Here is a 21154-nt window from a genome sequence, read left to right on the forward strand (position 1 = left end):
TTCATACACGCCTTAGCATTTGGACTAGTCTTACATGAAAGGTGCTTAACAAGCTAACAATTTTTTCTGTAATATTACGCAAGTAATCTGCGCAGGTAAGTGGTTACCGCAGTGGATTTCTACTTAAGCGGGCCGGGCTCGAATCCCTGCAGGACTGAAATTTCTTAGATGCTTCAATTTCAATTTCAATCCATACTCAGTCTATGCAAGATCTTCTGGTGTGAAGAAGGAAAGAGATGTTGGAATGACGGGAATTGAAGTAGATCTATGAATGAAGACAAGTATTCATAAACTTATATACATCAGTTGTTCCAAATTTAATATTTTCAGTTAATTTCAACCATTTTCTAACTCATGTAAGATCAGTGCTTTTAATTCTTTAGTGCGGCATATAATGAAATAATACATTATACAAACAATGAAATAAGTCATTGCTACATGACACTCAGTGGGCAACACATTCCAAACAATGGAGAATAATCTTGAAATGTAAAAAAAGAAAATCTTGCATCAACTGGACAGCAAAAGCCTTTTTCAGTGCTCCCCCATTCTCACCAATTGACGTCGCCTACTTAAAATGTTACGTGTAAGTTGGGTTGGATCTGTCTAGGCGTTTGCGATACACGCAAATGTATTAAACCCGACCTAACGAGTTATGGCAGTCAGGGGGAATTTCTTTCGCTGGCGACTATACAAAATGTACGTGCTATCTATAAAGATAATCAGCTAATCACCAATGTTATAAAAATAGATTGCCAACTTGATAAAAGGTCACTTTTATTTAAATACAATTACGTTAAGTCATTAGATGTTCACGATTGTTTCATAATGGTGAACAAAATGAGTATGTCTTGCAGGTAAAACTTTGGGAACATAAATGGCTTGAGAGAAGTTATATCACTAAAAATAACATTTTGTCAAGATCGCAGAAGAATACCAGGCCCAATATTATGACCATGAGCATTCAAGATATATTGTCGATCACCTGTGCTACAAAATATAATCTACCTTATGCATGAAAAAATGTGATATGCACATTTCATCTGATATGTATTTATATAAATTAATGTTTGTTTGTGTGTGTATTTGTCAGGTATACAAATCAAATCGTAGACTTGGCATACATCATGTGATCTGATCGAAGACACTATAGTTTGAAAAACACTGTAGAGTACATAGAACTTTTTGGCTCGTATCCTAAGGGGCATGAGGGGGCTTCAAAGGAAAGAGGTGGATTAAAATTTGTGTAAATAAAAATGAATATTGCACAAAGTTTTCATGTTAGGAAGATGAGTTTGGTACGTAACAATTTCTAAAACCAAGTCGACATACACAAATGACTTGCAATTTGAAAAAAAAATATCGTGGACGTAAGACACCCCTAGGAAGATAAGAATTGACTCATAAAATTAATGGAAAGTTACTAATATCTGTGTCGAATCAATAGTTTACGGGGTCGCTGATGTGAATAGTAACAGTCCTAATGCTGCTTAAGTCTAGCTTAGCAGTACTCCCCCCTTATGTCCAGCCGAGTCAGCAAAATCTTTTGATTCTGATTGGTTGATAGAGGTCACGTGACTTTAGACCTCGCCCACGCGGAAAATTCAAATTTAACCACGCCCCCAGGTCACGTGATATGACATCATGAGTCACCCTGCGGGGAAATCTCTAACTCTGGATTTTTGAAATTCGTTCCCTTTCACGGGTAAGATGAATGCTTTGGTACCACGATGCTGATTGACTGATAGATGTCACGTGATTTTAGGCCCTGGGATTTTTAAAATTCGTTTCCTTTAACGGGTAAGATGAGTGCTTTGATACCTAGATGCTGATTTGAAAATTTTTAGATGTGATTTAAATCTTTTAGTTCGAAATTTTTGTTTTTAAAATTAGTTTAGTTCGAAAAAATTTTGTTTTGAAAAGTTAGTTCGAAAATTTTTTGAATTTTTTAGTTTCAATTTTTTTGTTTCGAAATTTTTTGTTTAAATTTTGTTTGGTTTGAAAAATTTTTAGTTTTGAAAAATTTAGTTTCAATTTTTTTGTTTCGAAAAATTTTTAGTTTGAAAATTTTTGCATTCTGCGGAACCGTTTCAAAAAGAATCGGAGCAGTTTAGATTTTAATAATCTGGCAACACTGTTTCCATCAATGAAGCGCTTACTAAGCAACAAAACGCTGAGCGTTTAAAAAATCGCTCGAACTTACAACAATGTTTTGTAAGAGTTCTAACACTGAACCATTCAGATATAAGCAAAGCACCATCTCTTTAGTTAATGTGCTAATCGAATTAAAAACATCAAATTAAACTTTTCGAATAAAAAAAGTTGAAATCAATATTTTCGAATTCAAATTTTCAAACAAAAATCAAACTGAAATTTTCGATTTGAAAATTTGAGTTGAAAAAATTTGTTTCAAATTTTCACTTGAACTTTTGTAATAACTGGAAATTAGTGAATTCAAAAATTTAATCGAATAGTTAAAAACAGTTTATTTGTTAATCGAATAGTAAAAACCGTTTATTTTTAATTGAATAGTTAAAAACCGGATAACGTTTGGCGATTAACCGTGAAACAATTCCCTATTTGCACACACTGAAAATTCTTGGCACATACTAAAATATTTTTGAAATGATGATTTAAACTAAACCGTCAAGGTTATTTAATATATAAATCACACGAACTAACAGCAGGACCAAGAAGGTGACCTTAAAGTATCGTAGTTCTCTCATTAAAAAGATTAAGAGGAGTGTACGCATATCCTCATTATATGTAAATAAAATGACAGGAAACTCTACTTTGAAGAGCTCACACAAAGTCTTTGTAGAGCATAAATCCTAATCAGCACAATAATTTAAGTTAATATCAAAGTCATATAAGCTCTCATCAAGAATCAAACTCATGACCTTCGGAGACTAAATGTAGACCGTGCATGCCTATAACGTAATAAAGAGAATACATGAGGCTAGAAACCTTCCCAAATTATATCTTTAGCAATTTTAGGTGATCAAATACTAACATTAGTTCTGGAGACCATGACTCTGGTTCTGCCAAATTAACCCACAAAAAGTTGGTACCAATCACATTCGTTCATGTACCCTTGCTCTATAAAAGCCTATACGCATCCATATACTGTAATAAAGAACCAATCAAGCTTACAAATATTACGTAATATTGAGAAAATTTTATTCATGATTCTAAACAACATGTCGGAACAGTTTTCCATCAGCTAAGCCCTTACTAATTAAACTAAATACTGGAACGCTGAACGTTTAAATCGCTCAAACCAATAACAATGTTTTGTAAGAGTTATTACAATGAACCAATCAGATTTAAGCAAAGAGTACATGTGACGTCATTATTATTTATCCACAACGGAAACGAAAAGTAGTAACTAGGTTTGAAGTCAGCTCATCACTTCCCTCTTTTACCTTCTTTAGGAATGAATGTATTATTTCAAAGTAAACCATTACACATATATGTTCTTGTTTTTAGGTAAGAAATAACTCCTCTATTTTATCTCGTAACATAAGTATGATTAATCGTAATTACAATGAACCAATCAGATTTAAGCAAAAAGTAAATGTGACGTCATTTAATTCATAAACAAAAACGAGAGGTACTAACTAGGTCCAAAATCACGTCATCCCATCCCTTTTCTCCTTCTCAAAGAATGAATATATCTTTTCAAAGTAAACCATTACACACTATTTGACAATTAAACACCGTATTTGTTCGAACAAACAATGCCAACGATACTGTGACGACGAATACGCAAGGAATAGGTAACACGGTATAGCTGACGTTTCCTTTTAAACATATGATTATAGGTCAATACACAAAGAAACTTTTTTAAATCTTTCCAACAGTTTTATTTAATCCACAAACGAATACGGTATAAATTATTGTTGTTAACCAGATCCGGGATCGCTCCTCCCCCTCTTTTATGCGTTTCAATAAATGTATGCTTTCCTGGAGACACTTTTTGACAATTGAATATCGTGGCTCGAGTCCCGTAAGTCTCGTGAATAAAAACTAAACCTTAACCAAAAGTCAAGTATTCCTCCCAAAGTTATCGAGTTGAGTTAAGTTGATTTTGAAGCGGGGATAGAACCTACTAATTAACGTGAAATCCGAACCACATGAGCTCCCGCCGGGAATCGAACCCTGGTCTCCCAAGCCAAAGGCGCATACGCTAACGGATTAGCCGCGGAGGAGCTCCAAAGTTTTCGAGTTTCATATTAATACTAATACTAATTCATACTATTACTGGGGTCTGCTAATTCATAATGTAATAGATCATCAACAAAAAAATTTAAGACCTTGTTTTAGTAATTTTATACCCATAAAAGGAAACGAAACAAGCCATCATAACCTCCAAGCTAAAAATCCCAGTTCAGTGACGTGAAACGAACACATTAACTCGAACCAAATACCTCTAATTCATTCGCACCAGTAGAGAGCGCGGTGGCTCAGTGGTAGAGCGCTCACCTCTGCTGTAAGGGGTCCCTGGTTCAAACCCCCGCAAAAGTAGTTTTGTGGTGGGGAACATTATGCTCGGGATACTCGTTTTCTCCCACACTTTCATTCCACCAATGCATTCATTTCTCATCATCACCGTCTCCTTTAGCCTAACCGGCATAATTGTGGGACGTAAAACTAAATATTTCATTTCACTTTCATTTGCACTAATGTTAGTCCAATTATATACCATCTCATCAAAGGGATAACAATCTCAAAATTTTATGCCATAAAAGGGAACGGAAATAAAAAGCATTCGTAAACCTGCACTAATTCATAACGTAATAAATCATCAAGAAAGAGATAAAAGGCCATATTTTTAGTAATTTTATACCCATGAAAGAAAACAAACAAATCATCATAACCTCTGATCCAAAACTCCCAATTCAATGACGTCATACAAACGCATTAGCCGGGCCAAGGTACCTCTGACTCATTCGCACCAGCGTGCATAGCCCCTGTGTTAGCATAAACAAAATTTCAAGAGGTGACGGCTCGTGCTTTGAATTTTAGGTGGTGCACAATGGATGACCTCTCCTTTTTCATTATTATTATTATTATTATTATTATTATTATTATTATTATTATTATTATTATTATTATTATTATTATTATTATAAATAATAATAGTTTAATAATAATAATAGCATAAATCAGGGGCGGATCCAGGACGACTTCTAGGGGGCGGTGGGTTGTAATACTGCTACTTAGAGATACTTTTAAAAGCTCCAATCTCTGAGATGGGTTTTATTTATATATAAAATAAAAGTTTCCTCTTCTGTGGGGGCAATCGCTCCCCTGGCTCCGCCACTGGTATAAATAATAACGTTTTCTTCATGGCATGCTTCAAGCATACAATGGAGCTCATTTTGTATGATTTTTGACGTACTCTTGAAAATTGTTGTGCTTTCTAAATGACTCTTGAGGGCGCTGTCAAGTTCTGCACCGAAATTAATTAATCTCCGAAATACGTCTCGATTTGAAGAAGAGTCTGTTTTACATCAAGTCCTCTTGAAGCCAATTCGAAGGTGTCACGAAACCAAATGCAATTGATGATTATATTGAGCACGTACCTGTTTTGCGTCACTTTTTGATTGTGATTCTCAATGGACAGCCTATAACTAGCATCAACTTGAGCAGCAATATTCACATTTCCCAACACAGTGAGATTAGAACGTGTCTTATATGAGCTGACGAATTTTCATGTTTTCATTTATTTATTTATTTATTTATTTATTTATTTATTTATTTATTTATTTTGTCGTGCAGATGCTGGATGTCTGCACCTTTTTTTACTCCATGCATCTTCCCCCGGCCCGAACAACAAACAGGGAAAACAAAGCAAAGCATTTTTAATTTCACATTCACATAACCACTTATGCTGTTCGTGCAAGTTGAGAGTGAACTTCCTTGTAAATGTTCGTTTCTTACTTCTAATTACTTGCGTTATATTGAGAGTCGTAATCGGTCTTCCGATGTCTTTCACAAGTAGGTTTGCTTTGAAGTTCTTTTCGAAAACGGCTAATTCAACAGAGACGTCACAGAATTCATTGCTACTGCATTGCTAGAATAGTTCACGTATATCAGGGACAGACACGTAATTATGCAATTACAGCAACAATATTCCAATGAACAACGAAGACCGGCACACATAAACACACACAAACATACAACACTACAAAGTCCGCTACCTACTTTAAAATCTCACCCCTTCCCCAATTAACGCCCTTTTTCTAAAAACTGCCCTCCAATTTTCTCATTCACCCATACACACATGAAAAGGAAAACATTGTATCAATGTTGCCAAATTTCTGCTCCTTCAGATACGAGTGTATTAAATATCCACACCCTCAATTTGTCTTCACTCTTCACGGAGTCGACTTTAGTATCTCCTTAGCTGCCTTGATCTTACTTGGTTGACAGAACCAATAGTTATGACCACTTGGCAATCTCGCATTTAGGCAAGGCGCAAGTTTTTTTCTCTCTCTCCTTGTAGCGATTTGGTTACGGTACGCAACATTGTCACAAAGGAACAGACTATTTCCCTTCAGTCGAGAACCGTGTCAACCAATACTACAGGGGGAGAGACGGTGGAGAAGTTCCAGTTCCAAAGCGTTATGTTTTGGAAAAGCTGTTTTTGTTTGGTAGATTTGTTTGCAAAAGATCTGCAAGTATATGGATCCTTATGAGGCACTGCGCGGCGTGATAACTTCCCTCTTACTGCGCAACCCCCGCAGTGGCCCAGAAGCTGTTAAGCTAGGGAGTTTGGCAAACTTTCAAGCAGAAAGCACCTAGCAAGCCCCGTTTCAAACGCACTTGTTTAAAAAAAGATGATGTTGACAATAAAACGAGCACAAATAAAAATTGAAAATATTGGAAGGAGGTTTGTATAAACATGCAAACATTAAGAGAAACCGCCACTGGGTGAACAATCCCGGACCAAAGCATCCCTGACTCATTCGCATTAACGCTATAGTCCATGGGGCCCCAAATTGGATAATCAAGAATGCGATCAGGTCACGCCATTACTGCTAACTTTATCCCCTATCGTCGTGAAGAGTTGGGGGAACGTGAAAAATAACTTGTCCAATATGACCGATATTAGTAACTAATCCATAGTTTTCGGAGCTGATGTATGAAATTGTCCCGACGGCATTTAAACTCAAGTTTTAGCCAAGAAGTGACGTGGCAGCTGGTCCGCGAACTGACAGGAACAACGCCGAAGACCTTTCTCTTAGGTACTTATTTATTTTATTCATATTGAGAGACACAACATTGAAGACGTTACCCTTTGTTATTTATTTATTTTGCTGATATTGACAGGGACAATGCCGAAGGTATTGCTCCTCGCTGAACGCCAAAGGCGTTGCTTTTTCTTATTTTTTCAATTCACTCATTTCTTCGCCTTCAAATATAATATTTTGCACAAACCTTACATTCCCTGTGAGAAGAACGATATTTCAGTTGGTTTATTTATAAACACAATCTTTACCATTTTGAATAGAATTTATCCAAATAAAGCACACATAAAATCAAATAAGGAATAATAATAAGACGTATGCACTCAGAAGAAAAAATACACAAAAATGTATATGTAGGACAAGAACAATTTTGAAACGTGTTTAAAAGTCTGGAGGATAATTGCATATAATTAAACACAATTCATATCAACTGAATATTTACTTAGTTGAGCAACTTATTTCTCTTTTATAGAAATAGAAGAAAGTAATATAAAGACATCGCAAACGATCAATCAATAGCTAAAAGCAAAAACAATAATTTTCTGGTTTCTTTCCTAGTTTCGAAACCAAATTCGAAACATAAAAATTGAGCAAGATATAGTGAATATTTCTTCGTAAATTCCCATTTCAAAATTCGAAAGTCATAGTGTTGACAGCAAATGTTGAACTTATCAGAACAGTCTGAAGACAATGTTGTCTTAATTTCGATCATGTATGGAGGCGTATCTCTCTCTCTTTTAATCCTACATTAAATGACACTAGTTTCTTTGCTGTCGACCACAACAATTTTGTCTGAACCACGGTTTTGAAAGCGCAATGTATGATATACTGAGTAGAGTGAACAAATTTTATAACTAGTTAAGATGTAAATCTGCATTGTTTGGTGATAGGGAGTTTTCATACCTGACACTAGGACTAGCAGATGGACTGAAGAGGGAGTCCGCAGAGTATGGCGTAGGTCCAATAGAAGAACTAGGAGGCTCCATAGGCGACACCCACATGTCTTCTAATGGAATCCGTCCTTTAGATTCTACCAAACCCGGTGTCGACTGACTGCGTCCCATTGCGGCTGGAAAATAACAATTTTTATATAATAAACCAGGTAGAATTGGAATTATACAGTTTATATATATGTGTGTGTATGTATAAACGTGAGAAATTAATATTCGATAAAATATCAAGTACAACTACTTTTTTTTTTATCTATTTTTGATATACAGGGCATGTGTAATCTTCATCTTCTTAATCACATAAAATACATACTTGTTAACACTATGATTTTGGTAGTATTATTTTTAAGTGTTACCCCTGATTCTATAACTTGTTTACTACGTTGGATAAGTGGTTATTATTTAAATATTATAATCTTGTTACTAGTTTCGTGAGCAAACTCTATCTACCAATTTCATGAGCCGATCAATTAATTTTTAACTTAAGTGTCACAGTAGACTGGCGTAAAGAGCTTTGTACAACACCATAAACAATATGAGATACTATATATACTTTAATGTGGTTGAAATTGGAGATTTTTATTTGGGGTCTTTACCGAAATAAAATTGCAGAATGTACTGGTTCTGCGGAAAATTTATTGATCTCATGGCACAATACTTTACGTCTGATAAATAAGACTTCAGTTATTTTCTGTATATTTACTAGCTTTAACCGTTGGATGTAAAATAGCATTAGATTTGACTTGTTGCGACTCGTATACCCTACGATTTGGGACATTGACAATACCCCGTGTACAAAAGATTTAATACCTTTAGAATACCTGAAATGAATATCATTTAATATTCCAGGTACAAGAAAAGGCGCAATTTTGCCATTAAAACGTGGTGACATATGTGTGCTCCAGTGAAAGTTATTAATTACTGTGGGAATCGTAATTTTTTATTTAATAAAACGGAAATCACAGACTCAAAAAGTTTCTGAACTTAGAAAATGAGAGAACTGTAGTTCAATGAAAAACTCTTTTTCAACATCTTCAACTCAATTGACGGTGTTGAACCCTAAGGAAAAAAACTCGAAATTTAAAAGTTATGACAAAATAGGATTCATGCACAGTACAAGGATGAGTCATAGTCTTGCAACATTCTGGTAAACATATACCTGTATTTGCTATAGTACAATAAAAGGCAGTACAATACAATGCTACAGTAAATAAACATTCAAACTATAGCTCCTCATCTTGGATTATCTGCAGCTACCTTCCTGCCAGTTCTTTGATTCCACATCAATACCACATCTTTGCCTTTGAGACAAAGAAGTCAGTCACTACTCTTTACTCCTCTTTCTGCTTGGTGAAGCATCATAATTTCAGGAAGTGCGTCATGGAGAGAAACAGGTAGTACTCCAAAGGGCAAAGTCAGGACTATATACCGGGTGTAGCACTTGATTTTCTGTAGTTTTGTTGCATTTTCTTAGCTGAGTGAGGTTATCCTGTTGTAGCATAGCGCGCTTTCGATTCAAGAATGCAGAATATTTTTGGCGTGGTGCATATATCCACTCCAACTGTTCGGAATAAAAATTAACGTTGTAAATTAGTACGAGCTTTAGGAACGAACTCGAAGCGAGGTACTCTTTCGTAGTTCCACCACGCACATAACATGACTTTCTGCTCAAAAAGTCCTATTTGACTACTGGTTCACTAAGTTGGCCTTTACTTAACCACTCCTTTTGCACCTTCGGATTAAGGAAAAACATCCACTGTTCGTCGCATGTGACAACTCGTTTCAGGTAGTGCAAATTACGAGGATTTTGCAGCAGTTGTCGGCATACATCAATTCTGCTCTAGGCCTGAGCTGGAGTCAACTCATGTGGCATAATGCAACAGCTCCCAATGGTTTTTCCGAGTTGTGAAAGTAACGCACTACAGTGAACTGAGATATGCAGAGTTGCTCTGACAATCGCTGTGTTCTGGTCAATTGCCTCAATGGCGTGTCATATAACATCAGTATATGTTAACCTGGAATGACCGGACCTTGGTTGATCTTCGATATTTTCACCTGTATGAAACGTTTGGAAGCAATGAGTTGCTGTACTCTGGTTTACCGTGCCTTCTTCTCTCGCAGGACAAATGTTTTGAGTTGCTGTCGCAGCGTTATGTCCGACATCGAACTCATATTGCAACACACGTTGTTGAGCACTGGTCGTCACTTAAGTAGAAATGACTGAAGATATTGACAGACTGGATATCTCTGTGTTAAATAGTCCGCTTGCCACACTTTTGGAGCTAGTTTGATCTTGTACGTACGGTCGATCACTGCGTATACACGTCTGATTTTTGGGTTGTGGAAATATTGCAAAATTTGTAACTCACAATTGTAGGATGACATCTAAAGTACAATATACGTAAGTTTGCGAGTATGGACGGAAATGCAATTCATAAGACATAAAAAAACTCAACACCAACCTCGTAAAAAAGGAATTGGAGACAACAAGGCCATGAAGAAAACAAAGTCTATTGAATAGAAAACGTTCAATTTCAGTAGCTGTACGTAATTTAACAATAGGAAGTAATTTAGTCGCAAATAGTGCTTCACCAAGTAGTCATAACGTGCTACTTAACGACTAATACGTGATTGAACAGTATTATACACTTTCCTTTCAACATTCGAAATCTCTCTTGTGCTTCTTTCCCCTCCTAAGTTGAAGAATCTCTTTTAAAACATTTATTTATACCAGATTATCATAAAATAAGTATCACTGTTCAGAGAAGGCATAGGCGTTGTTGTGCTATAAACACCCCTCGGGCAGTGGCGGACTTATGGCGGGAGTTTGGGCTGAAGCTCCTCGACATCTTCCAACTTCCGAGACATCTTTCAAAAACGAAGTTAAATGCTAGTCTGTCCTATACTCATAAACTGCAAGCTCTCCCTCCCCAAAAAATCCAGGAACAGATTAGTTTCAAATCGCACCTCCAAAGGTTATTGTGGTGCTGTTCAGTTTAAGTACGGTAATTACAGTATGGAAGACAATGAAAGAAAGGTCGTAATTATGCCCCCGTGATACACGTGGGATTTATTTGTAGTCCTGTTACCCCTGTAGTTTACAACAGTAATGTGTTATGGGCGATGATGATGCGGGGAGTTCTGCCCGGAGACAGGTCTTTGACGTCAAGTTCCCTGGGCAAGATGAACCATGATGGTTTGCCATTGCTTTCTTATGAGATGATGACGTTCTAAGGACAGACCTACAGACCGACATGGGATCCGACCCACGTATGTATTCACCAGGAATCGAAGCCGGGATCCCTTGATCACAAGGAAAAGTGTGGGGGAAGGCTAAAGAAGCAAAACTCGGACATTAGCAAGATTAGAGCAGTTCACTTGTGGCACATAGTGGCGCTCAAACCAGTATCATTGAAACAAATACAAGCGTGAGAAAGCACCTGCATTGTAGTGCAACACCAGGTTACGAATGGGATACCAAGAAAGCAACCATGGTGCTGAGATTGACAGAAAGATCCTTGTTAGTAAAATTTTACTATACGTTGAAGAATTGTGCTGGTGCCATTAGTGAAAATCTCCAAGGAAAGGAGTAGCGTGGTTCCATTACACTATGTGTGTTAAAAAAATGGTGGTAAAGTTTGAGGAGACTAGCATGTTAGGAAAAATGAAATGAAATCTTTAAGTTTTACGTCCCACGCTTATGCCGGTTAAGCTATAGGAGACGGTGATGAAGAGAGATGAGTGAAATGGTGGAATGAAGAAAGTGGGAGGAAACGGGAGAACCCCGAGAAAACCCATAAGCACGGTGTTTGTCCACCACAAAGTCCACACGGCGCGAGCTGGTATCGAACGACCAGCATGTTAGGGTTGTTACCAGGACGAGGCCGTAAGAGTGTAAAATAGTAAGAAGTTCAAAATGTTGCTACTGCTGTCGTAGAGAAATCCGTGGGTAACAGTGACATGAAAGTGCGAAGGCAGTTAAAATACCTGGACATGCCCTATTCAACTATGTGGAAAATTCTGCGCAAAGTGCTGCATTGGTATCCTTACAAGGTAACAATAAAACATCACTTCCGTCCCGGAGATGCCGATGCTCGTATAACATTTGCATTGACATTTCATGCACTCGTGGAAGTGGACAATGCTTGGCCGTGAAATATTCCATGGAGTGATAAGGCTCACTTTTACATTCACGAGACTGTGAACACCCACAACTGCCGCATATTGACTAGTGAAAACCCATATAAAATACACGAAGTGCCCCTGCATTCACCTAAAGTTACTGTGTGGTATTGGTTTATTGCCCAGTTTATCTTCAGGCCGTGCTTCTTTGAGGACTATGGTCCAAATGGGCCAGTGACACGGCCCATCACTTTGCAGAGATATGCTAACAAGCTGACCATGTTTGTTATTCCACAGTTGCAGCAACGAAAGTGTCTCGAATCAACCTTTATGTGCAGGACGGAGCAACGCCAAATGTAGCCGTAACGTACAGCAGATTCTTCGCGAATACTTCACTGAAGACCGAATTCTTAGCCATTGCTTTGCCTTTCCATGGCCAGGCCGATCATCCGACTTTGGTTGTGGGGGTAACTAAAAAGTTTAGTGTATCAGGGACGCGTTCCAACTCTGAATATTTTGCGTTAGAACATTATTAGCATGTCCAGTCTATTACTGCAGATTAACTGCGTTCTGCAATTGACCATGCAGTCGATCGAATTCTCTTTATGGACCATCAGGATGAAGCTCACATTGAACAGTATCCCATTTCTCATTCTGCAGATGCAGATTAAGCCGTGAGTACACTGTATTCATTGTGCTGTGTCGTTATTTGCTCAGTAAAGTGCTTCTCTCAAAATTCTGGTGTTTGACTTCCATTTTGCTTACGTTTCCCTTCTTACTCCGCCACTAAACTAGTGCTGTCGAAATCGGTTTTTGAAACAACCGAAAACCGGTTTTTGAAAAAAGTGAAATTTCATAAAACTGAAATGTCGGTTTTGAAAACCGCTTTTGCGGTTTCGGTTTTAAAAACCGCTTTTGCGGTTTCGGTTTTGAAAACCGCATTTGCAGTTTCGGTTTTGAAAACCGCATTTGCGGTTTCGGTTTTGAAAACCGATTTTCTCAGAAACCGAAAACTGCAGAAGTCACAAAAATTCGACAGCACTAATATCAAGTAACGACGAGGAAACAGCAAAGAATCTTTCCCATCTTCGGCTTACAGTTGCCAGATGGAGGGAAATTTCCCCCGGCGTAGGGAAAAAATGCTCAAAATTTGTAGAGGTGAAAGAAGATATTTTTTCTTAAAATGTCTTAACGTGTAGGGAAATTCTTGTTTAGTATTCTTTTACAATTGGCAGAATAAAAAAAGAACATAAGTTGCAGTTTCTCACAAAGAGGCACGGCTATCGTTATTGGGAAGTAAAAAGATATAGAATAAAATATGATCGGTGTTCCCTTCACGTATGAACTTTTGCAGGTATCTGGGACTTGCGATAAGAAACCAGTCAACACATGCAAAACCACAACATTCACATTTATCAGAGTGGCAACAAATCAACAATAAAATTGTGTATTGCGATCTATTTTTTTTCTTTTCTTTTTTTTTTTAAGAAATGGAGGTGGTGTTTTTTTGTTAACAAAAGAAAGAGTGGCAGTACTATTTAGAAACAAGGTGAAAGAGTAATGATAATATAAAAGATCTCAGTCTAAGTGAATGAGATTTCAAATTGGATTTCATGAGTTGCAGATGTAGTGATCTTAAATAGGGATATACCTTATTTTCTATTTAGCTTAGTGTTGTCATATTACCCGATTTTTGCGGGTACCATCCGATTGTCAGGTTCTATATTCGTCCCTCGCTATCTTAATCACGAAAATCCACCCGCTTTTTGGGATTGGAGAAAAATCTAAGACGACTTAGTGAATAAAGTGTTGGTATATTCAATATAAACCGCTACACCTTTGACAATCTTAATCGCGATTGAGTTAAATTTGGACTCGCGCTCAGGCTCAGGCTGTGAGCTATCTGAGCAGTGCGCGGGTGTAGGGCCATTCGCTAATAAGAGATCTGCTCTAACGCACAATAGTTTTCTTTGTGTAGTTCATGTGTTTTTAATGTAATGTATTGGAGGTTCTATACGAATGAATATTCTTTTGTAGATGTTGTGACAAACATACTTGAATTATTCATGCCTTCATAAGCTACAAGAATGCCGAACGACAATTTCAAGTGTAACTTTAACGACACTTATAGAAGCGAATTTATGTATGTTAGCCAGGGCAGAACTCAGTTTGAAACAAAATGTACACTCTGGAAAACTGAGTTTCGTTTGAAAAGTAGGCTGCAGGGAAGCAAAGTGGACCCCACCTGATGTTTATATATTTTGTAAACTAGATCACGAGGAACACGAATCTCGAGTTTTGACATTCCGACTTCCGGAGCTCGAGATATTAAAACTAAGTTTAATAATTCTCTATACGAAACATATTATGTCCTGTGAGATATATAAAGGTAACCAAGAAAGTCCTGTCGCTTTTTGTGGAGGTCTGTGTTCAATTGATCCTCACACCGTGAGTTGAATGCGAATGGAGAAAAGGCGAAGGTCAAATGTTGGTGTGGGTATATCCAACATTCTACCTGCTTGCGGCAGTTCAGTTACAACATGAACTTGTGTAAGGACATAGTGAATATGGAACCTCCACAGAGCGTCATAAGGGCGTGTATGCTGTACGAATTCAAACTTGGATCAAACGCCACTGCAGTGGGGCGGAAGATATCTCAGGCCTTTCGTGAGGGTGTCGTGATTACGCAGACAGTGCAAGGGTGGTTTAGAAAGTTTAAGGACGGTGACAAAACACTCACGAAAGACGCACCACGTGCCGGAAGACCAATACATGTGCAAAATGAAGATCTTTAGGTAGCAATTGAGGCGAACAGTGGAGAGACCTGTGAGGAACTGGGGCTAACATTCAATGTGAGTGGAGAAACCATCCGGCAGCACCTCCATCAACTTGGGAAACACTACAATTTGAGTCTATTAACACATGAATTAACTCCGGGTCAGAAGACTACGCGTGCAGACACCTGTGTTTCTTTGCTGTCTCGTCTGAGGAAGGAGCCATTTCTGGACAGGATGTTGACATGTGATTAGAAGCTCCATGGCGTCGTCATCATTGGTTAAAATCCCATGAACTGGTTCCAAAACAGCTGAAACCAGTAATGCAGCAGAAAGTCCTGCTGTGTGTTTGGTGGACTGCTCGCGACATCGTGCATCGTTAACTGCTACCGGCTGGACAGAGCAGAACATTAATGCAACTGTCTACTGTCAGCAGTTGAGCCATGTTCAAGAAAAACTCAAAACCCTGGAGCCAGCACTTCTCAATCGCTAAGGGGTTCTCCCGTTACGGGACAACGCTAAGCCCCACATGATTAGAGTGACCCGGGACACCATCCATACTCCCTGGACAATGCACCGTCCGATTATCCCTGAACCATTTCTTGGACACTCACATTAGAGAACTAAAGTTCAACTCCGTAGTAAAGGTGCAAAATGCACTTGATACCTTCTTTGCTTCACGGCAAACCAAGTTCTATCGCGAAGGAATCCATGCCCATCCCGAACGTTTTCAGAAGGTTGTTGATACTGATGGGTACTATTTTTGATCTTCCAGGTACGTCTTAGGCAGGGGTGTAGCCACGGGGGGCCCATCGGGGCAAGGCTCCCCAAATGATTTCCTGGCCCCCCCTAATGACCAGATGTTAAAACATCATCGTGAGATTACTTCGCTTCAGTCATTTAAAAATAACAATGTTTACATATAATTAATAATTTACGGTAAAATAGTATGGAAAAATAGTATTTTACCATACCGATCACAAAATAGTATGGTATTTCTTCCTTATAGCGATCCGAAAATAATATGGTATACTTTTTGTGACAGTAGATTACATAATTTACGGCGATTTGTATTTGACAGTTTGAAGACAAACGTTTTGACAAGGTACTATAAATTCTATGAAATGAAACGAAATCTTTGAGTTTAACGTCCCACGCCTATGCCGGTTAGGCCAAAGGAGACGGTGATTATGAGAAATGAATGAAATGGTGGAGTGAAGAAAGTGGGAGGAAACGGAACCCCGAGAAAACCCATGAGCACGGTGTTTGTCCACCACAAAGTCCATACGGCGCGAGCTGGGATCGAACCAGGGACCCCAAGCACCGGAGGTGAACGCTCTACCACTGAGCCACCGCGCCCCCCACTATAAATTCTATCATAAAACAATGGTACTATACTAAATCGTAAGTACATTATATTATTTATATGCTGTAATTAGAGTTTTAAGAAAACTTTTTATCAGATGGAAAATTTGGTGAAAAGCAACGTTTTTATTCAGTTTTTCAGTTTGGATTTCATTCGCTTTTTAAAATGCTATTTCGTGTAAAACAGGAAGTGAGATATAGTTGTTAATAAAATAATTATGTCTTTTTAGTCACGAATAATAAATAAACATTTTTTTTTTCAGAAAATCTTAAAATAAATTAAGTGCAATTTCAAAGAAAATCAGTCTTATATATAAAAGTAACCACGAAAGTTCTGTCGCTTTTTGTGGAGGTCTGCGATAATTGGCCCTCACTGGCGGCCGGGTTTCGTCGAGTCGAAACATATATCTCGCGTCGGGGTGTTGAACTTACCACCGCGTAGCAGCGACCAACGAGAACTTCGTCTTGGTCCGCACTTCTTAGATTCTTCGCGGAGAATCGTGAAGGGACCAACACGAACTGTCGCCAGTCATGTGCATGCGGTTATTATTATATTTTATTTTTTGCTGACGAATTGTTCCTAAAGTGAGCTCCGAGGGTCAAGAATAACCTCTGCCTCAACATCATGACGTGAAAAATCTTGAGATAAGTGCGATAATTGTATGAATTTAGATGACAACTGTCGTCGATCATTAGAAAGTGAGTATGCGAGAACTATGAAATAAAGTAAATAGACACGCGTCATTTTGTTACAAAATTACATGGCGAACACATTTTAACTAATTCCAAACAGTTATCGTCGAATATATACGGTTAAAGGAGCACTGTGATTGACCAAATTAAAAAGATCTTAACGATTTATCCCTTTACAAGCGACGTTTCCTTCATCGCCATCGTAGCGAAGTAGGAAGATCACTTGCCTAGTAATCGTAAGGTTGGTGGTTTGAGTCCCCTTCGGGGTAATTTTTTGGTACTTTTTAAAAGTGTTTTTTAGACTCACCTTAATGTAACTAAATCACACATATAGCCGATTTAACATTTTGGGAGAGTAATTCTGTGGTTCATTGGCGTTTTGTCGCATCTCTGCCGCTGGTGGCATAATTTTCAAAACGGTAAAGGGGCCACCGGGGATCGTCGCTGCGGCGCCGCCAATGTTTGGCGTGATGTCGCTAATTGCCCATTTGTGGTCCACCGACGCTTACGGCATGGGGACAATTCAGTGTGAGTGGCGAAACCATTCAGCAGCACCTTCATCAACTGAGGAAACACTAGAAGTTGGGCCGATGGGTCCCACATAACTTGATTCCGGGTCAAAAGGCAACGCAAGCAGACACCTGTGTTTCTTTGCTGTCTCGTCTGAGGAAGGAGCCATTTCTGGACAAGGTGTTGCCATGTGATGAGAAATGGGTCCTGTACGAAGTTCCACGGCGCCGTCATAATTGGTTAGCATCCCATGAACGATTCCAAGACAGCCGAAACCAGTAGTACACCAGAAGAAAGTCCTCCTGTGTGTTGATGAACTGCTCGTGGCATCGTGCATCGGGAACTGCTACCAGCTGGCCATCGCATCAATCCAACTGTGTACTGTCAGCAGTTGAGCCGTGTTCAAGAGAAACTCAAAACTCTGGAGCCAGCACTTCTGAATCCCAAAGGGGTCCTTATGTTACAGGACAACGCTAAGCCCCTCGTGGCTAGGATGACCCGGGACACCATTTTACGCCTTGGATAGGAAACACTATTGCATCCGTCATACTCCCTGGACATTGCACCGTCCGATTATCATCTGTTCCCTTCCTTGGACAATCACTTTAAAGGATGCCAGCTCAAATCCCAAGTAGAGGTGCAAAATGCACTTGATAACTTATTCACTTCACGGAACACCAACCTCTACCGCGATGGAATAAATGGCCTTCCAGAACGTTTGCAGAAGGTTGTCGATCTATTCTTGATCTTCCAGATACGTGTTAGGTGACATATGAATGTCCGGAGGTGGTGGGTGAGAAAGCGATAGAACTTTCTTGTTTACCTATATAGATCGGTTTTGTGTATTGAAATAGTTATGCACAAAAGTATAATGTTTGGTCGGGGGCAGTAGTTCTTCGTTAAACATAATACAAACTATCTGTAATATAATTTATGAAATTATTATTATTATTATTATTATTATTATTATTATTATTATTATTATTATTATTAATAATAATAATAATAATAATAAGTTAAAACAGTGTTTTTAGTTTTCCGGAAGGAAACCAAAATTTTCCAGTTTTTTTCAGGCTTCAAAAACACTAGCTGTAACACATTTTTTTTAGATTGTAGCTGCCCCCTTTCAAAAACGACGGGCCCCTCCTACAGAAACCTGCTGGCTACACCCCTGATCTTAGGTGACATATCGATGTTCTAAGGTGATAGGTCAAAAAGCGACAGAACTTTCTTCGTTAATTTTATACATACTATGTAAAACTACTGTATAAGTTCTAGTATCTCGAGTTCGGGAAGTCGGAATGTCAAAATTCCTTAAGATTCGTGTTCCTTGTGCTCTACTTTACAAAATATATAAAAATCAGGTGGGGTCCAGTTTACTTCCCTGCAACCGAAAAGTACCTTGGAAGTGTCATCAAAGAAGTAACTAAAAAAAAAAAAAAAAAAAAAAGAGCAAATGATCCCAGGTCAGTATTTGTAACACACAAGTTCACATCAGTACTTACGGAGTTCTAAACCGTAAGAAAGTGGTAGGAAACGGGAGCAAATACAAAAAGTTGAAACACAGACATAAATCAATACAATTGTCTCGATCGATAGATGCTTTCACAATTGTTGAAAGGTGTAATTAAAAACATTGGTTTCGGTTTTGAAAAACGCATTTGTGGTTTCGGTTTTGAAAAACGCATTTGCGGTTTCGGTTTTGAAAACCGCATTTGCGGTTTCGGTTTCCAAAACCGCATCTGCGGTTTCGATTTTGAAAACCGCTTTTCCGGTTTCGGTTTTGAAAACCGCATTTGCGGTTTCGGTTTTGAAAACCGCATTTGCGGTTTCAGTTTTGAAAACCGCTTTTGCGGTTTCGGTTCAGAAAACCGGTTTCCTCGAAAACCGCAAATGTCACAAAAATTCAACAGCACTACACTAAACCATGGACAGCGGTGGAACAACATTTTGGGAGGGGTTTCTCCACAAGGGACTTTATTTTTTCGAAATCCTGGAGTTTGGGGAGAGGGAGATCGAAGCTTATGAGCATAGAAAGACTCCACGGGGTCTTTTATATTTATACGAAGAACTATATATATATATATATATATATATATATATATATATATAGTCATTGTTATCAAAACATTTAAATTCTTTTAACAGACATATATATAGTTATTGTTGTACTTTTTTTCTATTTGCTGAGGCCTTCAGCCAATCCCGTGAGTCTTCTTGTTCACTTTCCAACTATCACGTTCCGCCATTTTTGTTTCTTATAAGGGCCTTTTTTATTTTCTTCTTGTCTATGATATCCAAACTTCCTTGCCATAATTAATTAATAAGTAAGCCTCCTGTCCAGTTCATCAGTTTATCTCTTCATATCTTCTTTATCCAATCTGCTTCTTTCCACTTCCTTATTATCATTTTTTCTCCATCTCCAATACTTCCGTCTTATCCCAATTAATTCCGTGATTCGTCTCCTTAACATGTTTATATATGGCATTGGTATCTTTCTTCCTCCTAACATCATCATCATGTTGTTTTAAATATTTCTTGGAAGAAATGGGAAGTAAAAGTATAAAAGGATGGACAAAAGAGAATGTAGTTAAGGCTTTGGAGGTAATATGGGAAAACAGTTGTATAATACGGAAGAAAGTGGTAAAAATAAGAAAAGTAATCAGTATAGGTTCGAAGCTGAGCCCAGTACTGGCAGAAACAATTATGAACAAATGGGGGAAAAAGGTGAAAAAAGAAGGGGGTAAGAACTTGATCATGTTTGTAGGTATGTGGATGACTGTCTAGGCTTACGGAAAGGAACTAGAAGACAATTAGAGAATTTCAAAGACAGTGTGGAAGATAAATAAAAAGGTATAAGCTTGGACATTGAATTGGAAGAAAATGGAAGAATAAACTTTTTAGACATGACCATAATAAAACAAGAAGAAGGGCTGGTTACGAGGTGGTAGCAGAAAGAGTGCTCAGCGGGGTGCACTGCCATGAGAGGAGCGACGTGGATAGGAGTACAAAGAGAAATTTCATAACAAACATGATAAGAAGAATAGAAATGCTGGAGGACGAAGAGGAAGGAAGGAAGGAGAGCATACAGAAATTCTACAGACAGTTAGAGAAGAACGGTTACAGCAAGAAGGAGTTAGAGAAGGAAGAAGAACACAGGAAGAGGAAGAGAGGGAGAAACAAGAATGAAGAGGATGAGAGTGGAAAACGGCATGGTATAAAAAGTATGGGAGAAGAAACGGAGAAACTGAAGAATTTATTGAAGAATGGAGGGATCAGAACTTATAGAAAGAGTGGAGAAAATTTATTGAGATCAATGAAGAAGAAGAATAGAAAAGGGACTAAAAAGGTTAACGAAGAAGAAGAAGGAATCATCTACAGGGTGATGTGAGGACTGCGATATATCATATATAGGAGAGACAGGAAAGAGAGTGAAAGAAATATTAAAACAACATGAAGATGATGTTAGGAGGAAGAAAGATAC

The 21154-nt window shown here is 38.1% G+C and overlaps 1 protein-coding gene across 5 annotated transcripts in view; it reads right to left on the reverse strand.

The window, feature by feature from the left end:
* LOC145693390 (cyclic nucleotide-gated channel alpha-3-like) overlaps positions 1-21154 on the reverse strand; it is a 369908-nt gene that overhangs the window by 20974 nt on the left and 327780 nt on the right. For all 5 annotated transcript variants that reach the window (XM_081769343.1, XM_081769342.1, XM_081769341.1 and 2 more), the window contains one exon: positions 8160-8325. In XM_081769343.1, coding sequence (XP_081625469.1) covers positions 8160-8325 — 166 coding nt within the window. The remainder of the gene's footprint in view (positions 1-8159; positions 8326-21154) is intronic.

Source organism: Thermobia domestica, chromosome 8 (assembly GCF_964235325.1).
Source record: "Thermobia domestica chromosome 8, izTheDome1.hap1.1, whole genome shotgun sequence".
In the NCBI taxonomy this organism is placed as follows: domain Eukaryota; kingdom Metazoa; phylum Arthropoda; class Insecta; order Zygentoma; family Lepismatidae; genus Thermobia; species Thermobia domestica.